This window comes from Xyrauchen texanus, chromosome 4 (assembly GCF_025860055.1).
Source record: "Xyrauchen texanus isolate HMW12.3.18 chromosome 4, RBS_HiC_50CHRs, whole genome shotgun sequence".
In the NCBI taxonomy this organism is placed as follows: Eukaryota; Metazoa; Chordata; class Actinopteri; order Cypriniformes; family Catostomidae; genus Xyrauchen; species Xyrauchen texanus.
This window is the reverse complement of record NC_068279.1, coordinates 44,734,574-44,753,228: the sequence shown is the minus strand read 5'-3', so window position 1 is coordinate 44,753,228 and position 18,655 is coordinate 44,734,574. Positions and strand designations below refer to the sequence as shown.

Genomic DNA, 18,655 nt, shown 5'->3' with positions numbered 1-18,655 from the left:
TGACTACTTTTATGCTGCATTTAGGTGCTTTCAGGAGCTTCAAAGTTCTGGACACCATTCACTTGTATTGTATAGACCTCTAGTGCTGAGATATTCTTTCATTTTTGGGTGTACTATCCCTTTAATATTCCTTTTAAAAATCATCCGATAATTGCATTATGGAAGATGGAATTGACTTAGATCTTTCCAAATAAGATTCATTATTGTAACTGTAAATTAATTGTATAAGTATCTGATGATCCAGGGACTTGCATCACTTCTACAGCTGGTCTTCACTGGTTTTGGTTGGCCTCTGTAACTGTTTGTTCAGTTTTCTCTGTGCCAGAGCTCTTGCAGTGTTCAGGTTTACTGCCCAGCTGATGGCCATACTCAAACCGGATCCTCAATTCTCCCACCTGTGAGTGTGGGAGGATGTCTGGGATCCATTCAATCACAAAGGGCACCGGCTCCGTCTGCTCTGCAGAACATGTCCCTGAGAGATGATACCACAGTGTCTCAGTCATATAATGTGGTGCACCATGTTATATTGATAATGCCCCAGGTGGAACTTCCCGAGGTTTACTTAATAGAAAATTGATGCTGGAATGGTTTACGATCTTTCAACATTAAGCTGCCTTTTTACTGTCTCAGACATTCACATAAGACTGTTGTATTTCTACCGCTAATGGCAGTCATCATCTGTCATTTGTCACATTGCTCATAATGGATTTTATTATTAATAATATTATTTATTGTTAATACTGTTTTTATAGTTAGTATTATTTTATAGCAACAACAACCTTAATTCAGAAAATGGGAAGCAGAAATTCATAGATGTGCTTTTAAATATGCAAATACAGTATGTACTGTAGATTTTGCATGTGCAGAAATAAATGACACATTTACACGTTTAATTACACATTTACTGTAATAAAAAGCTTCTATGTTCACATTTGTCCAAAATTCAGAAGTAGCAGGCATTTAGTATAAAGTTTAGGTCAAAATTAATTGATATTTCTCACTTCACACTGATAGCTTTGCATGAATACATCACATCTGGTCGGGCGGTCGCATACGGTCTAGTTGCACGAGTTGAAATATTTCAATGCAGCCGAAGCTCAAATCGGATCTGAAAATGTCACATTCGGAGATGGTCAGAACCCCATGCAGCCCCCACACAACTCTCTCCATTGGAAATGACTTACTTCCGGTCTATCATTGGTCGGATGCAGTGAAAAGGCGGCTTTAGAGACTTTTTCCAAGACCGTGTCATGTGATTTTTTTGATTAATTAGTCTTCAAAAGGAACCAGATCTACTCAAATACTCTTAAGTGCTCATTCACTCTATGTTTGTTATCCTGTTTCACTCATGTGCGTCTGCGTCGAAATCCGTTCACACATCTGCCAAAAGATATGCCTATTATCAATCTTTTGTCTGTATTCTACCCATTAACACTCTTTTATACACACATCTTGCAGTAGAATTAGTTTTATCATAAGTTACAATAAGAGAGTGTAATCGGCTCATATTATGGCCACGTATAGCATGTTAGCATCATTCATTCAGAATGTAAACAAGACAAATTACGCATTTTCTACAGCATATATATTACTTTAAGTCATCATCAAGTGTTTAAAACAGCTTATTTGACTTATCTTCACTGAAATGTACTCACAGAATGAGACATGAAGTCATTGATAACACATTTTAATGTCATATTAGTTACATGTAGTCTTGAGAGTCCTCATATTGAAATGTACCTCCAAACGCCTCCCACAGCAGAGTGGCAGGTGTCTGGGTGTTCGCAAACAGTATGTCATTGCTCAGCTGTTTCAAACTTCTTTTTGGCACTGACGAAGAATGAAGAAGAACTTGTGTGCTGGGAGTGAGTGGCTGGGCCCTTAAGTGGCATGCTCAAGGGTACAATGGTGAGGTTCGTGTCATGTTCTTTACCGGAAACATGCTAAATCTCCCTTTCGACCCTAAAAGGTTGCCTGATCAAAAATGTCTGTTGGGCCATCCTGTTATAGCTGATCACATGAATATGCTAATAACTTAACAGCACTTTGATGCAAATAATATACACTAGCAAAATGTAATATGAAAGGGATAATGTCCAGTCCACCTGTCATAATCAAGAAATAAGCCGTGAGAATAGGGTGGTGGATGCAGCAAATAGAGCCACCTTGAGAGTTGGGGGCCTTGGGATTGAAACCAGATCATCTTGTGCATGAATTTGCACATGTAGCTATGTAGGAAATTGGTTATCTGGGACAATGGTCAATTATACAGTTTAACAGTCATAGCAAAAATATTTGATGCTGTATTTTGTCGCAGTATGCTGCAACCAATCAGAATCAAGTATTTCTGAGAACTGTGTAATAAAATATTTCATAGAGTTGGTTGGATAATGCATTGAATATTAAGTAAAATCTTGTAATGTATTGCTACCTTGACAGATTAGGAAAGTAAATGTCATATGTCATAAAGCAAGCACAACAGGTAGCCTAAATCTCCTCCTCAAAACTTGAATGTTAAATGTATTACCCACAGTTGGTTAGACTTTGAATTTTAAAAAACTACAAAATATAAATTTTGACCGAATGACTAGGTCAACTAGGTCGAACTAGGTCGCGAGTACAAGCGGCCGAAATGGGCTTCCTCAGAAGGGTGGCGGGCTTCTCCCTTAGAGATAGGGTGAGCAGCTCAGTCATCCGTGAGGAGCTCGGAGTAGAGCCGCTGCTCCTTTGCGTCAAAAGGAGTCAGTTGTGGTGGTTTGGGCATCTGGTAAGGATGCCCCCTGGCCGCCTCCCTAGGAAGGTGTTTCAGGCACGTCCAGCTGGGAGGAGGCCTTGGGGAAGACCCAGGATTAGGTGGAGAGATTACATCTCCACACTGGCCTGGAAACGCCTCAGGGTCCCCCAGTCAGAGCTGGTTAATGTGGCTAGGGATAGGGAAGTTTGGGGCCCCCTGCTGGAGCAGCTGCCCCGCGACCCGACTTCAGATAAACGGTTGAAGATGGATGGATGGATGGACAAAATATTAATAACAATATCTAAGTCTCAATATCTAGACTTATTAAAAAATATCTACAAGCAACTCTTTTTGTTCCTGAATAAATCATTGAACGCTCCATTCAGGTGTCTTTTATTGAGTTTCTTGGCTATGGCAGTTGATCAGTTTACTTCCAGTCGCAATAGCTGTCCAGTCAGCAGCTGTTACTTACTTGAATGAAGAAGAGTACAATCAAACTACTTTCTAAGCCGTATACTATGTGGATATATGCACAAGCACTCACCCACTCTGAGGAAGGTGCGGAGCTCCAGTGGTCTGATGGCCAGAGGCTTATTGGAGCATGAATGGTTGCAGGCATCGGATCTAGGATCAGGAGGATTCTCCCGACAGCTGTATGGTGAATAAGAGCCATCGCTATTCTTGACAAAACTCTGAGTGAGTTCCAGAGGTAACTGTTCAAACAGAGCAACATCATTTAGATTACCAAACAAATTAATTTGAATAACAGGGAGAAGAGCGGCCGTAAAATCAAGTAGAAAATGAGCACATACCTCTGGTGTATCAAAGATACGTTTCACGTGTAATAAGTTGGTGATGTGCCAGGTGTATTTAGAGAAGGAGCCCAAAGGCAATGCATCACTACGCACAAATACTAAAAATAACAAAAAATAACAAAGCTTAAAGTCAACATGAAATGACATTCGCAACCCATTTTATTTCAGTAACATGATTTCAGAGTGATTGTAATTGCATGTCAGAGTGAAACATAGGGAGCCCCATTTCTTTTCTGAAACAAGTTTAGTGTGCCCTCGCAATAGATTGTGTTCCTCGCAATAGTTTGTGTTCAGTTTGCATTCACTTTTTTGGGGTGCTGCAAACTGTCCCTATGTGCACTAAGTCCTGGTGGCGTAGTGACTCGCCTCAATCTGGGTAACGGAGGACAAATCTCAGCTGCCTCCACGTCTGAGACAGCCAACCCGCGCATCTTATCACGTGGCTTGTTGATCACGTTACCGCGGAGACATAGAGCATGTAAAGGCCATCCACCACGGCATCCACTCTATCCTCCCTAGCAACCGGGCCAATTTGGTTGATTAGGAGACCCGGCTAGAGACACTCAGCACGCCCAAACTCCAGGGGTGGTAGCACTGAACTACCCAGGTCCCCTAGTTTGCATTCCCTTGCCATTCCTTTAGCATTCCCTCGTGATAACTTTTGCATTCCCTTGCAATAGTTTGTGTTCCCTCGCAATAAGTATAGCATTCCATCAAGATAAGTTTTGTGCTCCCTCGCTATAATTTTTGTGTTCCCTAACAATAGTTTGCATTCCCTCGTGATAAGTTTAGCGTTCCCTTACAATACTTTGTGTTCCCTCACAAGAAGTTTAGCGTTCCCTTGCGATACATTTTTGCACTCCCTCAGGATAGTATTCCTTCCCTCACAATAAGTTTAGCATTACCTCGCAATAAGCTTTGTGCTCCCTCGCGATAAGTTTAGCATTCCCTCAATACTTTGCTTTCCCACACAAAAAGTTTAGTGTTCCCTCGCAATAGTTTACTTTCCCTCGAGATAAGTTTAGTGTTCCCATACAATAAGTTTAGAGATCCCTTGCAAAAATGTTCTGTGCCCTCACAATAGTTTGCGTTCCCTCACGTTAAGTTTTGCGCTCCCTCGCATTAAGTTTTGCGCTCCCTCGCATTAAGTTTTTTGTTCCCTCGCAATAGTTTGTGTTCTCTAATGATACGCATTACCTCGCAATAAGTTTAGCGTTCTCTCGCAATAGTTTACTTTCCCTCGAGATAAGTTTAGCGTTCCCACATATTAAGTTTTGCGCTCCTTCGCATTAAGTTTTGCGCTCCCTCACATTAAGTTTTGTGCTCTCTCACAATAAGTTTTGTGCTCTCTCACATTAAGTTTTGTGCTCTCTCACATTAAGTTTTGCGCTCTCTCACATTAAGTTTAGCGCTCCCTCACATTAAGTTTTGTGCTCTCTCCCATTAAGTTTTGCGCTCCTTTGCATTAAGTTTTGCGCTCCCTCACATTACGTTTTGTGCTCTCTCACATTATGTTTTTTTGTTCCCTCGCAATAGTTTAGCATTCCCTCACAATAAGTTTAAAGTTCCCTCGAGATAACTTTAGCGTTCCCATACAATAAGTTTAGAGTTCCCTTGCAAAAATGTTCTGTTCCCTCACAATAGTTTGCGTTCCCTCACATTAAGTTTTGCGCTCCTTCGCATTAAGTTTTGCGCTCCCTCACATTAAGTTTTGTGCTCTCTCACATTAAGTTTTGTGCTCTCTCACATTAAGTTTTGCGCTCCCTCACATTAAGTTTTGTGCTCTCTCACATTAAGTTTTGTGCTCTCTCACATTAAGTTTTGCGCTCCTTCGCATTAAGTTTTGCGCTCCCTCACATTAAGTTTTGTGCTCTCTCACATTAAGTTTTGTGCTCTCTCACATTAAGTTTTGCGCTCTCTCACATTAAGTTTTGTGCTCTCTCACATTAAGTTTTGCGCTCTCTCACATTAAGTTTTGCGCTCCTTCGCATTAAGTTTTGCACTCCCTTACATTAAGTTTTGCGCTCCTTCGCATTAAGTTTTGCGCTCCTTTGCATTAAGTTTTGCGCTCCCTCACATCAAGTTTTGTGCTCTCTCACATTAAGTTTTGTGCTCTCTCACATTACGTTTTTTTGTTCCCTCGCAATAGTTTGTGTTCTCTAATGATACGCGTTACCTCGCAATAAGTTTAGCGTTCCCTCGCAATAAGTTTAAAGTTCCCTCGTGATAAGTTTTGCGCCCCCTTGCAATAGTTTGCGTTACCTAACAACAATTTTAGCGTTCCCACGAAATAAGTTCTGCATTCCCTTGCAATAATTTTTGCATTCCTTCGCAATAGTTTGCGTTCCCTCGCAATAAATTTTGCATTTCCTCGCAATAAGCTTTGTGATCCCTCGCGATACGTTTTGCGTTCCCTCCCAATAAGTTTAGCGTTTCCTCGCAATAAGTTTAGCATTCCCTCAATAGTTTGTTTCCCACACAAAAAGTTTAGTGTTCCCTCGCAATAAGTTTAGCATTCCCATACAAGAAGTTTAGTGTTCCCTTGCAAAGGTTTTCTGTTCATTCACAATAGTTTGCGTTCCCTCAGGAAGTTTTGCACTTCCTCACGATAGGTTTTGAGCTCCCTCGCATTAAGTTTTGTGCTCTCTCGCATTAAGTTTTGCGCTCCCTCGCATTAAGTTTTGTGCTCTCTCGCATTAAGTTTTGCGCTCCATCGCATTAAGTTTTGCGCTCTCTCTCGCGTTAAGTTTTGCGCTCCCTCGCATTAAGTTTTGTGCTCTCTCGCATTAAGTTTTGCTCTCCCTCACATTCAATTTTGTGTTCCCTCACAATAAGTTTAACGTTCCCTCGTGATACGTTTTGCTTTCCCTTGCATTAAGTTTTGCGTTCCTTGCAATAGTTGCATTCCCTCAGAATAAGTTTAGTGCTCCTGCACAATTGTTTGCGTTACCTCGCAACAATTTCAGCTCTCCCTCGAAATAAGTTTTGCTTTTCCTTGCAATAGTTTGGGTTCCCTCGTGATAAGTTTTGCATTCCCTCACATTAAGTTTAGCATTCCCTCGCAATACGTTTGCCGTTCCAATGCAATAAGTTAAGCGTTTCCTCACAATAGTTTCCATTCCCTCGCAATAAGTTTAGTTTTCCTGCACAATAGTTTGTGTTACCTCACAACAATTTTAGTTCCCTCAAAATAAGTTTTGCTTTTCCTTGCAATAGTTTGTGTTCCCTTGCGTTAAGTTTAGCATTCCCTTGCAATAGTTTGCGTTCCCTCGAAATAAGATTAGCGTTCCCTCGTGATACGTTTTTAATACCTTCACAATAGTCCCTCACATTAAGTTTAGCATTCCCTCGCAATACGTTTTGCGTTCCCATGCAATAAGTTTAGCATTCCTCACAATAGTTTGCGTTCCCTCGCAATAACTATAGCACTCCCTCGCAATATGTTTTGCGTTAACATTCAATAAGTTTAGCGTTATCTCGCAATAGTTTGAGTTCCCATGCAATAAGTTTTGTGTTCCCTTGCAATAGTTTGAATACATTTCCTGTATAATTACTGTTTCACTGACCGTACGTTCACACCAGAGGCGGCGAGAGCGTCAAATCGTCCGGAAGTAATTTATTTTCAATGACAGCCAGCGTCTCTCGGCAGCGAGAAGCGGCGCGGCGAGTCTTGGGCGGCGTGGGTGTCAGATGGAAGTTCAAGTGCAGTCAACATTATGGTAATGAGCTGTGACGCGGTTCGGCGGCAACCTATTGGAATATAGAAGTGCTCCGCTCTAGCGAAGTCTAGAGAACATAACCGTGTAAACTTTGGTTCCCACCAAGCATTCGTTCCGAAGATAAAATGGAGGAGAAACGAATTATTGCCATGACGGGTTTCCCTGTAATATATGACCAAGACCACAGTTATTATTACAAATGTATTTTATTTTTTATAACAAACAACTATAATTTTAATTACTTACTGCCATCTATCGATTTCTTATTTTCACATTTTAAAGAGTTCATGAGGATATACGCTACTTGTGATAGGTCGGCAAAAAGTAAATGGTCGACATGTCTGGATGTTTAAATTGTGGCCCCTTTAAATATAGTTCACAAAACAAAGCATTCTGAACAAACGTTGCCGCCTATTTCAACTACGTCAGAGCGTCCACGAGCGTCCTTGAGCGTCGAAGGCAGGGCAGCCAGAGCGAATTTTGACGCTCTCGCCGCTTCTGGTGTGAACGTACAGTAAGAATATCATGGTTAAAATATGGTTACTGTAGTAAAACCATGGTAAATTTATATATATAGCAAGGGAATGTAAACTATTGCGAGGGCATGCAAAACTTTCTGCAAGGGAAAATAAACTTACTGCGAGGGCACACAAATGCTCTAAAAACAATTCCAGTCCTGTCCTCTAAGGGAATCCGTAGTAACAGGATGGTCAAAAAGAAAAAGGGAAACACTACAATTTATCCATCAGGAAATTGATTGTGAAAACTGGTCTCTATATAGCAGGTGGTTTATGAGGAGGGGTTGAATATCATATAAAATGGAAAACTGTTTCAGAGGCGGAGCAAGTATGGCATAGGCACTGACTATCTCCCAAATAATTGAAAACAAAACATAGATGAACACAGAAAATTTATGAAACTTTAATTGATAAAGTAATGGATGCTACACCCCTGATCTGTTGATTTAATAATGATTAGATTGTACAATAGTACAAAATCAATATAAAAGGTGATGCTAATGGCTCCACATAATGATCTTTAAATTAAAAACTCACTGGTGGTATAGTTGGGCAGTCTTCTCTTCTTTGAGCCCAATGACAAACGCTGCTGTAGGGCATTAAAGAAAGCCTGTGGGATGTGGAACACAAGCGGCTCCGGCTTCCCTGTTCATATTATATTCTTCAACATCAGCATCAACTCAACATTTTAACTTCACAACATCTGAACCGAAGCTTCAACTGATGTGATGAACGCTTAAAAGAATAGTTCACCCAAAAATTCATCATTTACTCACCCTCATATAGTGCTAAACTCCTATGACTTTCTTTCTTCTGTGGAACACAAAAAGAGACACTTTGCAGATTTTACAGGCTGCTGCTTTCCATTCAATGGAAGTGAATGTAAATAATTATAAAATGAATAATAAAATGAATCCGTACAATAGTGTTGCTATGTCAAGTTTGACATCAGTGACATCATTGGTTCATGTCTCGTAACTGATCGTAATGCAATAAGTTTAAATTTGTTGCACCAGTAAGTGTGAATGATTAAAACATATCGTTTTGGAATTAAATGGTGAATAGATAATGACATAGTTTTCATTTTTGGGTGAACTTTCTCTTTAATATTCTCTCACCGTCAAACTGGAAGTGCATTGTCTGATGGATCCTCTCGGTGATGCTGGCCAACCACTGCTGGAACCCCAATGACACATGTGCCTCATTCACTGGCTGATTGCTTCCTGTTTCATTCACCCAATCACATAAAGAAAAACTCTGGGTTCAATACAAGTGGAGCTCAATTGAAAGCATTTGGTGGCATAATAATGATTACCACAAAAAATATTTCGACTCAAACTTCCTTTTCATTAAAAAAAAAGCTTAATGAAAAGAATTACAGAGAAACACTTACAATGGAAGTGAATGGGGACAATTTTTGGAGGGTTTAAAGCAGTGTTTCTCAAAGTGTGGGCAGGAAGGTATTGTAATTGGGGCGTGGAAGTTCGTTCTTAAATCACTTTCACACATTCAGTAAAAACAGTGACAATATACGCAAGAACCAATGTGCGCAATTTCTTCACCTCTGCCTTTTCTCCTGCCTTGTTTAAACTATGGGTATGCAGGGCAAATGGCACGAAGCATGTAGCCATATCAGGTGCACTCTCAGCTGGGCTTATGTAAACAAAGATGTCTCGGACAACTTGTATGGTGCTTTTGGAACTTCATCTTCATCCTCTCATCCCTCAGCTCTGGACAGGATGGGCTAATCACGGTCGTTTATTCTTACGGGAAGTTTACTGGCGTTTAAAAATGCTTTTATAGATACTACAGAGGTGGATTAACGTTCACAGGTATGAATTCTTTCAATTATTATTATTTAAATGCAGTGTAAATGTCTGCAGATGGAGGATTCAAATTGCACTTTTGTTTATGCCCAGGGGTTGCTCCTGCAGCAGTAACACTATTTATTTATCCTTCAGGTTGTGTATGGTTTGAAAGTGTATAGGCATAATTAAAATGTTTAATGTATTGATGTAATACAGAAAGTATACATAATATAACAGAACAATGTCAGCATGGTGACTTGTTCATTCATTCAGATTCTTTTTTTTTTAACGTGATATGAAGATGAAAGAAAATGCTGTTAATCTTGTACAATTTGATTACTTTCGATTAGGTTTTTTATTTTTTATTTTTTAAAGGGGGCATGACCAAATAAATTTAAGAACCACAGGTTTAAAGGGAGAAATGTGAAGCTTATTAATTTATAAAAACACTCAACACAAACATTAATTCTTCTGTTAAAACTTGTGTATTATTTGAGCTGTTAAGTTGTTTTAAATTGTAATTTTTACAGTCATATTAGGGTTTGCAGGGTTAAGTGGTCATGGCAACGAAGTTGTAAAATTGGATATAACTTTACACAGAAAAGGTTAGAAACTCACTTCCATTGTAAGTGCCTTGCCGTAAGCTCGATTTTTGCACGATTGTTTAAAGAAAAAAAGGAGGGACAAGTCAAAATGTGTTTTTGTGGTTATAAATATAATGCCACAACTGCTGTCGATTGAGCTTAACTTGTCATCATCAAACTATTATGGTATTGTAATCCATGTGTACATCATCGATTACATTGCATTTTCAAACTATAAGATTAAAATCTCTCAAAATTAAAAGAATGTTCCATGTTCAATACAAATTAAACTCAATCGACAGCATTTGTGGCATAATGTTGATTACCACACACACACACAAAAAAACAAGGATTGAACTCATCCCTTGTTTATTTAAAGAAAAGCAAAAAGTGTGGTTACATTAAGGCACTTACAATGGCAGTGAATGGGGCCGGTGCGTAAACTTTACAGCGTTTAATAGATTGAATTTACCAATGTTACATTGTAATGGCAACAAAGTTGAAATATTGGTTATAACTTAACACAGATAAGGTTTGTAAGCAATTTTATTACACTACAATCACGTTGACGTGTATAACGTTAACATCTTGTGGCTATACTTTTAAAACAGTGTGAATTTGAACATTTATGGACTGGCCCCATTCAATTCCTTTATAAGTGCCTTACTGCGACCACGTTTTTTGACAACGGATGAGTCGACATTATTTTTTGCTGTAATCAACATTATACAACAAATGCTGTTAATTGAGCTAATTTCTATTGAAACCTGAATATTATTTTAATCATCAACAAATGTTTATAATCTGTATGAGACATTGAACAGTGATAAAAAAACAATGAGAGAAAAAAGAACATGAGTGATGGACAAAAGCAATCAGAAACAGATGTAAAGTCAAAAGAAGACGATGGAAAGATCATTTGGTAGAGGAAGTATCTGGCAGCACCTGGGTTCTTAAGCCCAGTGAAACCGGAGTGTTTTCTGTGAGTGGGCTTGCGCTGGCTGAGGGTGGGAGCAGAAGTGTCTTTGACAGCCAGAAGAGATGGAGAAGACACAGACGGAGCTGTGTGAAACAGTGATAAGCTCAGAAAGACAAAAAATTAAAGAGGAAAACAGATTACAGAGGTGGTTAACAACTTCAGAACATTTCAGCAGCAGCTAGACGTCAACAACAGATTTTAGTGGGTGGGAAACAGAGGTGAGTATCCACTGCACCAGGAAGGATGCATTTTGAACCCAGTGAGCAGCAGCCCAAGTTGAATCTGTGCCCACACAACTCCTGAATTTCCAAAGAATCTGAAAGTTCTGCACTTTTCCCACCCAAAACCTATGTTTGTTTATATAATATTTCGGCTGACTTAATAAGAATTTCAGCTATCATTACGGGTGTAGTTCTGCGGGCACAGATTCTGCTCATGAGCTTAGGCTTACCAGTACAGGACTCCACAAGTTTGAGTCTCCTGGAGCGATGAGAGATATTGGGCTCAATGGGCTGATGAGAATCAGATATATTGAGTGCTGTGGTGTCTACCCTCTCCTGCAATCCTGAACACACACACACACACACACACACATATAATTCTGACATCTCTGATGCAAAGGTAAACACTAAAAGATGTGTGGAATACCCAGAAACTCTTGCGATAAAACTTGCACATGAATGAATTATGTTTGGTCAGTCAAAACAAGGAACTTGTGTAGTAAAATAATAAGTGTTTAATTAAAAAATGTATTTAGTCTGAATTCTTATGACTATTGTTGTTGTTTTGTTATAGCTGGTTGATAATTGAGATTTTCGTGAGGTCACAATGAGGGTTACCTCAGGTGAACTTTTAGCCTATTAAGTTTAAGCCATTCTTCATTACTCAATTGTACTTTACAAAAGTGCAGATTTATGTGCACTAAGAAGTACTGAGTTGAGTCCAGTGTGCCATATGGCTAACCTAGTGTCTAGACATAATTTCTCTTATACTGTATAAGACATGTTATAACCCAATTTAAATAATTAAATCAAAACAACAATACATTAATCACAGATGAGTTAAGCTTACGTACACAGACAAAGTGTTCAGACGTGGACAGTCTGCTCATCAACAAAACCAGGCTGATGCAGACAGTCCGCGGCCCACACACAGACATTTGCCCATAGTGAGCGAGATGTAGCAGCACCGAAGTATACTTTAGCCTTTAGAAGGTATCAGCATACTTGGGTTTCGCAACAGAGCTCATGTGCAAGTGCAGACAACCTCAGCTATGGTCATACCATTCAAGCTGTTGTTGAGAAAAGCTGAAAACTCAGAGGCCAGCTTGTCATCACTGGTGAAGGCACAAACACAGGCATAGAAGTGGAGGCAATGTTCAGGTAAACTGTGCTGATGGGAATGTTCTCCTTCCGTGACGCTATGCTGACCCAAACTGCTCGGCCCTAATGCCCCCTTGGCACTGGGATCGTGACATGCACAGTGAAAGGAAGCCGAACCCTCACTTTTCATTTTCGCTCCAGACAAGCACACCATCATATGCAGCAGTCCCAAAGGGTGGGCGGCACTTGGCTGGCACTTCACTATAAGGGTCCCTTTAGAGACCCGCTGCACTAGGGGCCCAGGTGTCTCTGTAGCCAGCCTCCACAACTCCTCCTTAGCCTGGGAAGTGGCCACCAGGGACTCCAGCATAGAGCTCTTGAGTGGCAGCGGTGTCGCTTGGGCCTGACACTCCATGGCTTGCTTCACATGGGTGCAGGGACTTTTAGATGATTGCAACCCTTGTAGATGGCCACCATCAACTATGGACTCGCTTTCGTTCTGCTGGCATGAGGGCATGTAACAGCGACCGAGATTGACCCGGGTTAGTAGGGTTCCATCTGCTGTAGAAATGGCTGTCTCCGTGAGGACCAACTCAACAAAACCTCGTTGTTCAGAGCCACGACATCGTTGACGCACCGAGAACACCTGGGGCCCCCCAGACTTGCCGCCTCCGCTGTCCGTCACGACTCGTACCACTTCAGATGATCCCTTCTTTGAATGCTTCATCACATGGACTCCATCCCTGAAGATAGTTCCACAGGCTTTGTTTTTGCAGCTGAGGCCACGGGTGCCATTGAAAATGCCACATTTAGGGCACTTGCGGATGCCTCTTAAGGTAGCCTTGCCCAAGTTTGACAGAAACACAGGAGTCTTCCGTTTGTCATGAGGTTTACCAGCCAAGTTGCTGGATATTTGAGTGACAGGAGAAACCATGGTCTGTTTTGCCAGAGGTATTCCCGAGTTCACCAGAGGGCCTTCCATTTTGGTTTCACATGTACACTAAAGCCGAAAGTGATAAAGGACAATTTTACTATTTAGCAAATAAGGCATCATAGGTAATACCAGGGTAGAGTGATGGTATCAATTGGAAATACCATGGCACTGAATGATTACATGCTGGGGGAAAAAACCCCATTGTAGACAAGCCTAAAAGCCCCTGCACACTTTATACGATATCAAAGAACGAATGGGTGTGACGTCATTTAGAATAAAATCTGCCCTAAACGAAGGTGCTTTTGAGTTCAGTTAGGTAATTTGTAACAACTTGCTGGAAAACGTCTTACACTTTCATACTGCCATTGGTCCACGTCATCGGTAGGTGTCACCTGGAGTTCAATCGACATAAAACACTGGCGTGCAGAATTATTAGCGAACTGGTGCAGATTTACCTATATATGTATGATAATTTGCATAGAAACATTTTCCAAGACCATGTCATGTGTTTTATTTATTTATTTTGTATAATTAGTCAATAGGAATCAAATCTACTCAAATACTCTGAAGTGCCCATTCACTCATGTGCCTTCTGCAGCAAAAGCCAATCACATGCATGCCAAAAATTAACATATGCCTATCATCATTCTTTTGTCTGTATTCTACCAATTAACACTCTTTTATACACCCATCTTTGCAGTAGTATCAGTGTCATCATTAATTACAATAAGTGTAATCGGTGCATATTATAGCCACATATCGCATTAGCACCATGAATGCAAAAGGTAAATATTACAAATTACACATGAACTACTGCGTATATATACACTCACCTAAAGGATTATTAGGAACACCATACTAATACAGTGTTTGACCCCCTTTCGCCTTCAGAACTGCCTTAATTCTACGTGGCATTGATTCAACAAGGTGCTGAAAGCATTCTTTAGGAATGTTGGCCCATATTTATAGGATAGCATCTTGCAGTTGATGGAGATTTGTGGGATGCACATCCAGGGCACGAAGCTCCCGTTCCACCACATCCCAAAGATGCTCTATTGGGTTGAGATCTGGTGACTGTGGGGGCCATTTTAGTACAGTGAACTCATTGTCATGTTCAAGAAACCAATTTGAAATGATTCGAGCTTTGTGACATGGTGCATTATCCTGCTGGAAGTAGCCATCAGAGGATGGTACATGGTGGCCATAAAGGGATGGACATGGTCAGAAACAATGCTCAGGTAGGTCATGGCATTTAAACGATGCCCAATTGGCACTAAGGGGCCTAAAGTGTGCCAAGAAAACATCCCCCACACCATTACACCACCAACACCAGCCTGCACAGTGGTAACAAGGCATGATGGATCCATGTTCTCATTCTGTTTACGCCAAATTCTGACTCTACCATCTGAATGTCTCAACAGAAATCGAGACTCATCAGACCAGGCAACATTTTTCCAGTCTTCAACTGTCCAATTTTGGTGAGCTCTTGCAAATTGTAGCCTCTTTTTCCTATTTGTAGTGGAAACCCAGTGGGGTCTTCTGCTGTTGTAGCCCATCCGCCTCAAGGTTGTGCGTGTTGTGGCTTCACAAATGCTTTGCTGCATACCTCGGTTGTAACGAGTGGTTATTTCAGGCAAAGTTGCTCTTCTATCAGCTTGAATCAGTCGGCCCATTCTCCTCTGACCTCTAGCATCAACAAGGCATTTTTAGCCCACAGGACTGCCGCATACTGGATGTTTTTCCTTTTCACACCATTCTTTGTAAACCCTAGAAATGGTTGTGCGTGAAAATCCCAGTAACTGAGCAGATTGTGAAATACTCAGACCGGCCCGTCTGGCACCAACAACCATGCCATGCTCAAAATTGCTTAAATCACCTTTCTTTCCCATTCTGACATTCAGTTTGGAGTTCAGGAGATTTTCTTGACCAGGACCACACCCCTAAATGCATTGAAGCAACTGCCATTTGATTGGTTGTTTAGATAATTGCATTAATGAGAAATTGAACAGGTGTTCCTAATAATCCTTTAGGTGAGTGTATATATATTGTACTTTAAATCATCATTGAGTGATTAATACAGCTTCTTTTACTGATCTAATTTTAATTGTACTCATAGAATGAGACATGAAGTCATTGAGAATGTCACATTATTTAATGTTAATGTAGTCTTTTTTTCTTTATTAATCCCCTTTTCTCCCCAATATGGAATGCCCAATTCCAACTACTTACTAGGTCCTCGTGGTGGTGCGGTCAAGGTGCGGACAAGGCTCAGTTGCCTCCATTTCTGAGACAGTTAATCCGCGCAATTTATCACGTGGCTCGTTGTGCATGACACCGCGGAGACTCCCAGCATGTGGAGGCACACACTACTCTGTATGATCCACGCACAACTTACCACGCGCCCCACTGAGAGCAAGAACCCCTCATCATGACCACGAGGAGGTTACCCCATGTGACTCTATCCTCCCTAGCAACCGGTCCAATTTGGTTGCTTAGGAGACCAGGCTGGAGTCACTCAGCACACACTGGATTCGAACTCGCAACTCCAGGGATGGTAGTCAGCGTCAATACTTGCTGAGCTACCCAGGCCCTCAGGTTAATGTAGTCTTGTTTGTATAAATTGTCATATTTGTACTTCTAAACGCCTCCCCTAGCAGTATGGCAGGTGTCTAAATGTACACAAACAATATGTTGTTGCTCAGCTGTTTCGAACTTCTTTTTACCTCTGAACGAAGAAGAACTTCTTAAGTGTGCTGGGGCCTTCAGGTGGTTTGCTGGTCTTAAATGGCCACCATGTCCACTGGTCAGACAGGTCTGGTTTAATAGTTTTAGAAGAGTTTAGGGCACTTGTTAGAGCAGGCTTGCAGACAAGCTTAAACCAACAAAGACCAGCAAACCACCTTTGGTGGTTTTTAGTATTTCTTTTTTAATTTTTTAGATATGGTAAAACAAGGTATTTTAAGGAATACCATGGTATTACTATGTTCAAGTACAAAGACCATGTTACTTGATGTTATTGAAATTTCTCATTTTAAAGGTTAGCCAACATAACTCATTAAGCATATATAATGATAGATGATAACTAAAATACAAAATTATTATTAGGCTAAATAATTAATCATTCAAACCCCTCATCAGAAAGTAGAAAAAATATTGTAATATTTTTAGTTCATACTTCAAACTGTAAACAGAATTTATCTAAACAGAAAAAACATGAATATTATACACACATTTTTTGAAAGTCAGTGAAATGCTGTTGACATTTTACATTAGTATAGTTTAACAAAGCATGAAAGACATTGATGCGTTTCGACTAGTCTGGGCTAAACATTCACCGTGTGATAATGAATTATGGAGTGAAGTGGATGATGAACGCGAAAACCTCAACAACGGCGGATCGCGAGCGCTCAGTGGTCAGATCCCTTGCAGGATTTCACATATAATCTTCAGTAGCCGTCGCCATTCCTCCTTACATACAGACACTCTGCTGCGGCTGTAACGAGCCACCTGATTGGTCACACAGCGACCAATCAGAACCGTCCTGGAAACTGAAGTCAGCAGCGATTCTCAAATTATTTACCAGCTTATTAACATTTTGGTGGATTAATTATTTTCTGGTTGTTTATTAACAATAATATAATTTTTGTATACAATTATATAACTCAATTTCAACTGCTTTTATTTTCAACAAATTTAACAAGTGTAAATATTTGTATCAACATAAAAAGATTCAACAACTAAGGCATAAACTGAACAAAGTTTCACAGACATGTGACTAACAGAAATAGAATAATGTGTCCCTGAAAAAGTAACAGTCAGTATCTGGTGTGGCCACCAGTTAATTTAAATACTGCAGTGCATCTCCTCCTCATGGACTGCACCAGATTTGCCAGTTATTGCTGTGAGATGTTACCCCACTCTTCCACAAGGCACTTGCAAGTTCCCAGACTTGCCCTAGCCCTCACCCTCCGATCCAACAGGTCCCAGACGTGCTCAATTGGATTGAGATCCGGGCTCTTCGCTGGCCATGTCAGAACACTGACATTACTGTCTTGCAGGAAATCACGCACAGAATGAGCAGTATGCCTGGTGGCATTGTCATGCTGGAGGGTCATGTCAGGATTAGCCTGCAGGAAGGGTACCACATGAGGGAGGAGGATGTCTTCCCTGTAACGCAGTGTTGAAATTGCCTGCAGTGACAACAAGCTCAGATGATGCAGTGACACACCGCCCCAGACTATGACGGACCCTCCACCTCTAAATCGATCCCGCTCCAGAGTACAGGCCTCGGTGTAACGCTCATTCCTTCGACGATAATCGCAAGTCTGACCATCACCCCTGGTGAGACGAAACCGCCACTCGTCAGTGAAGAGCACTTTTTGCTAATCCTGTCTGGTCAGCGAAGGTTGGTTTGTGCCCATAGGCGACGTTGTTGCCAGTGATGTCTGGTAAGGATCTGCCTTACAACAGGCCTACAAGCCCTCAGTCCAGCATCTCTCAGCCTATTCCGGACATTCCGAGCACTGATGGAGGGATTGTGCGTTCCTGGTGTAACTTGGGCAGTTGTTGTTGCCATCCTGTACCTGTCCCGCAGGTGTGATATTCGGATGTACTGATCCTGTGCAGGTGTTGTTACACGTGGTCTGCCACTGTGAGGACGATCAGCTGTCCTTCCTGTCTCCCTGTAGTGCTGTCTTAGGCGTCTCACAGTATGGACATTATTGCAATTTATTGCCCTGGCCACATCTGCAGTCCTCATGCCTCCATGCAGCATGTTCACACAGATGAGCAGGGACCCTGAGCATCTTTATTATATATATACATTTAAATTTAACATATGCAATTAAACTGTGAAAATACTGCATGTTATTGCACCCGTGCTAGTTTTTGATGTTCTTCGCAGTCACAGATACTGGACAACTGTATCTCGTTATTGTATCAAATGTCTTTTTTTTTTATTATTTGTGCCTGTTACTGCTGTCAGTGGTGCCTTTGTTCGTAATATCAAATCATTTCAATTTATATTTCTAAGTATGAAAACAATTTCAATCTACACAGAAAAGCACACAAATAAAACAAATAACCATTCATTTTTATGTAGGCTATATATGGTAATACAAGATAATGTGTTAATGTTAACATTACTACACTCATATTAGCCACAATGCTTAACAGTTTATTGCGTATTATGAATTTGTTTATTAGTTGAGTAATAATAAAATATTAACAATTTTCATAGTGG

The 18,655-nt window shown here is 40.7% G+C and overlaps 1 protein-coding gene across 3 annotated transcripts; it reads right to left on the bottom strand.

The window, feature by feature from the left end:
- Nucleotides 1–93: 93 nt before the first annotated feature.
- LOC127642942 (uncharacterized protein C2orf42 homolog) lies at nucleotides 94–16,882 on the bottom strand. Of its 3 annotated transcripts, XM_052125407.1 has the most exons (9): nucleotides 16,749–16,882; nucleotides 12,441–13,479; nucleotides 11,609–11,722; nucleotides 11,124–11,240; nucleotides 8,905–9,009; nucleotides 8,324–8,431; nucleotides 3,547–3,647; nucleotides 3,279–3,447; nucleotides 94–472 (listed from the first exon to the last, which is right to left on the bottom strand). In XM_052125407.1, exons 2-9 carry the CDS (start codon nucleotides 13,459–13,461, stop codon nucleotides 273–275), a joined length of 1,935 nt encoding a protein of 644 aa, XP_051981367.1. In that variant the 5' UTR covers nucleotides 13,462–13,479; nucleotides 16,749–16,882; the 3' UTR covers nucleotides 94–272. The 3 variants fall into 3 exon arrangements, with proteins under 3 accessions (XP_051981367.1, XP_051981368.1, XP_051981369.1); XM_052125408.1 differs by lacking the exon at nucleotides 8,324–8,431; XM_052125409.1 differs by lacking the exon at nucleotides 11,124–11,240.
- Between the last annotated feature and the right edge of the window lie 1,773 nt (nucleotides 16,883–18,655).

What these genes read in the sequence shown, in the direction of transcription:
- LOC127642942 (XM_052125407.1), bottom strand. Translation starts at nt 13,461, where the DNA reads ATGGAAGGCCCTCTGGTGAACTCGGGAATACCTCTGGCAAAACAGACC. An exon ending in TCTCAACAACAGCTTGAATG is followed by an intron (nt 11,723 to 12,440) that starts GTATGACCATAG and finishes GTGTGTGTTCAG; the next exon opens with GATTGCAGGAGAGGGTAGAC. An exon ending in ACTTGTGGAGTCCTGTACTG is followed by an intron (nt 11,241 to 11,608) that starts GTAAGCCTAAGC and finishes TGTTTCACACAG; the next exon opens with CTCCGTCTGTGTCTTCTCCA.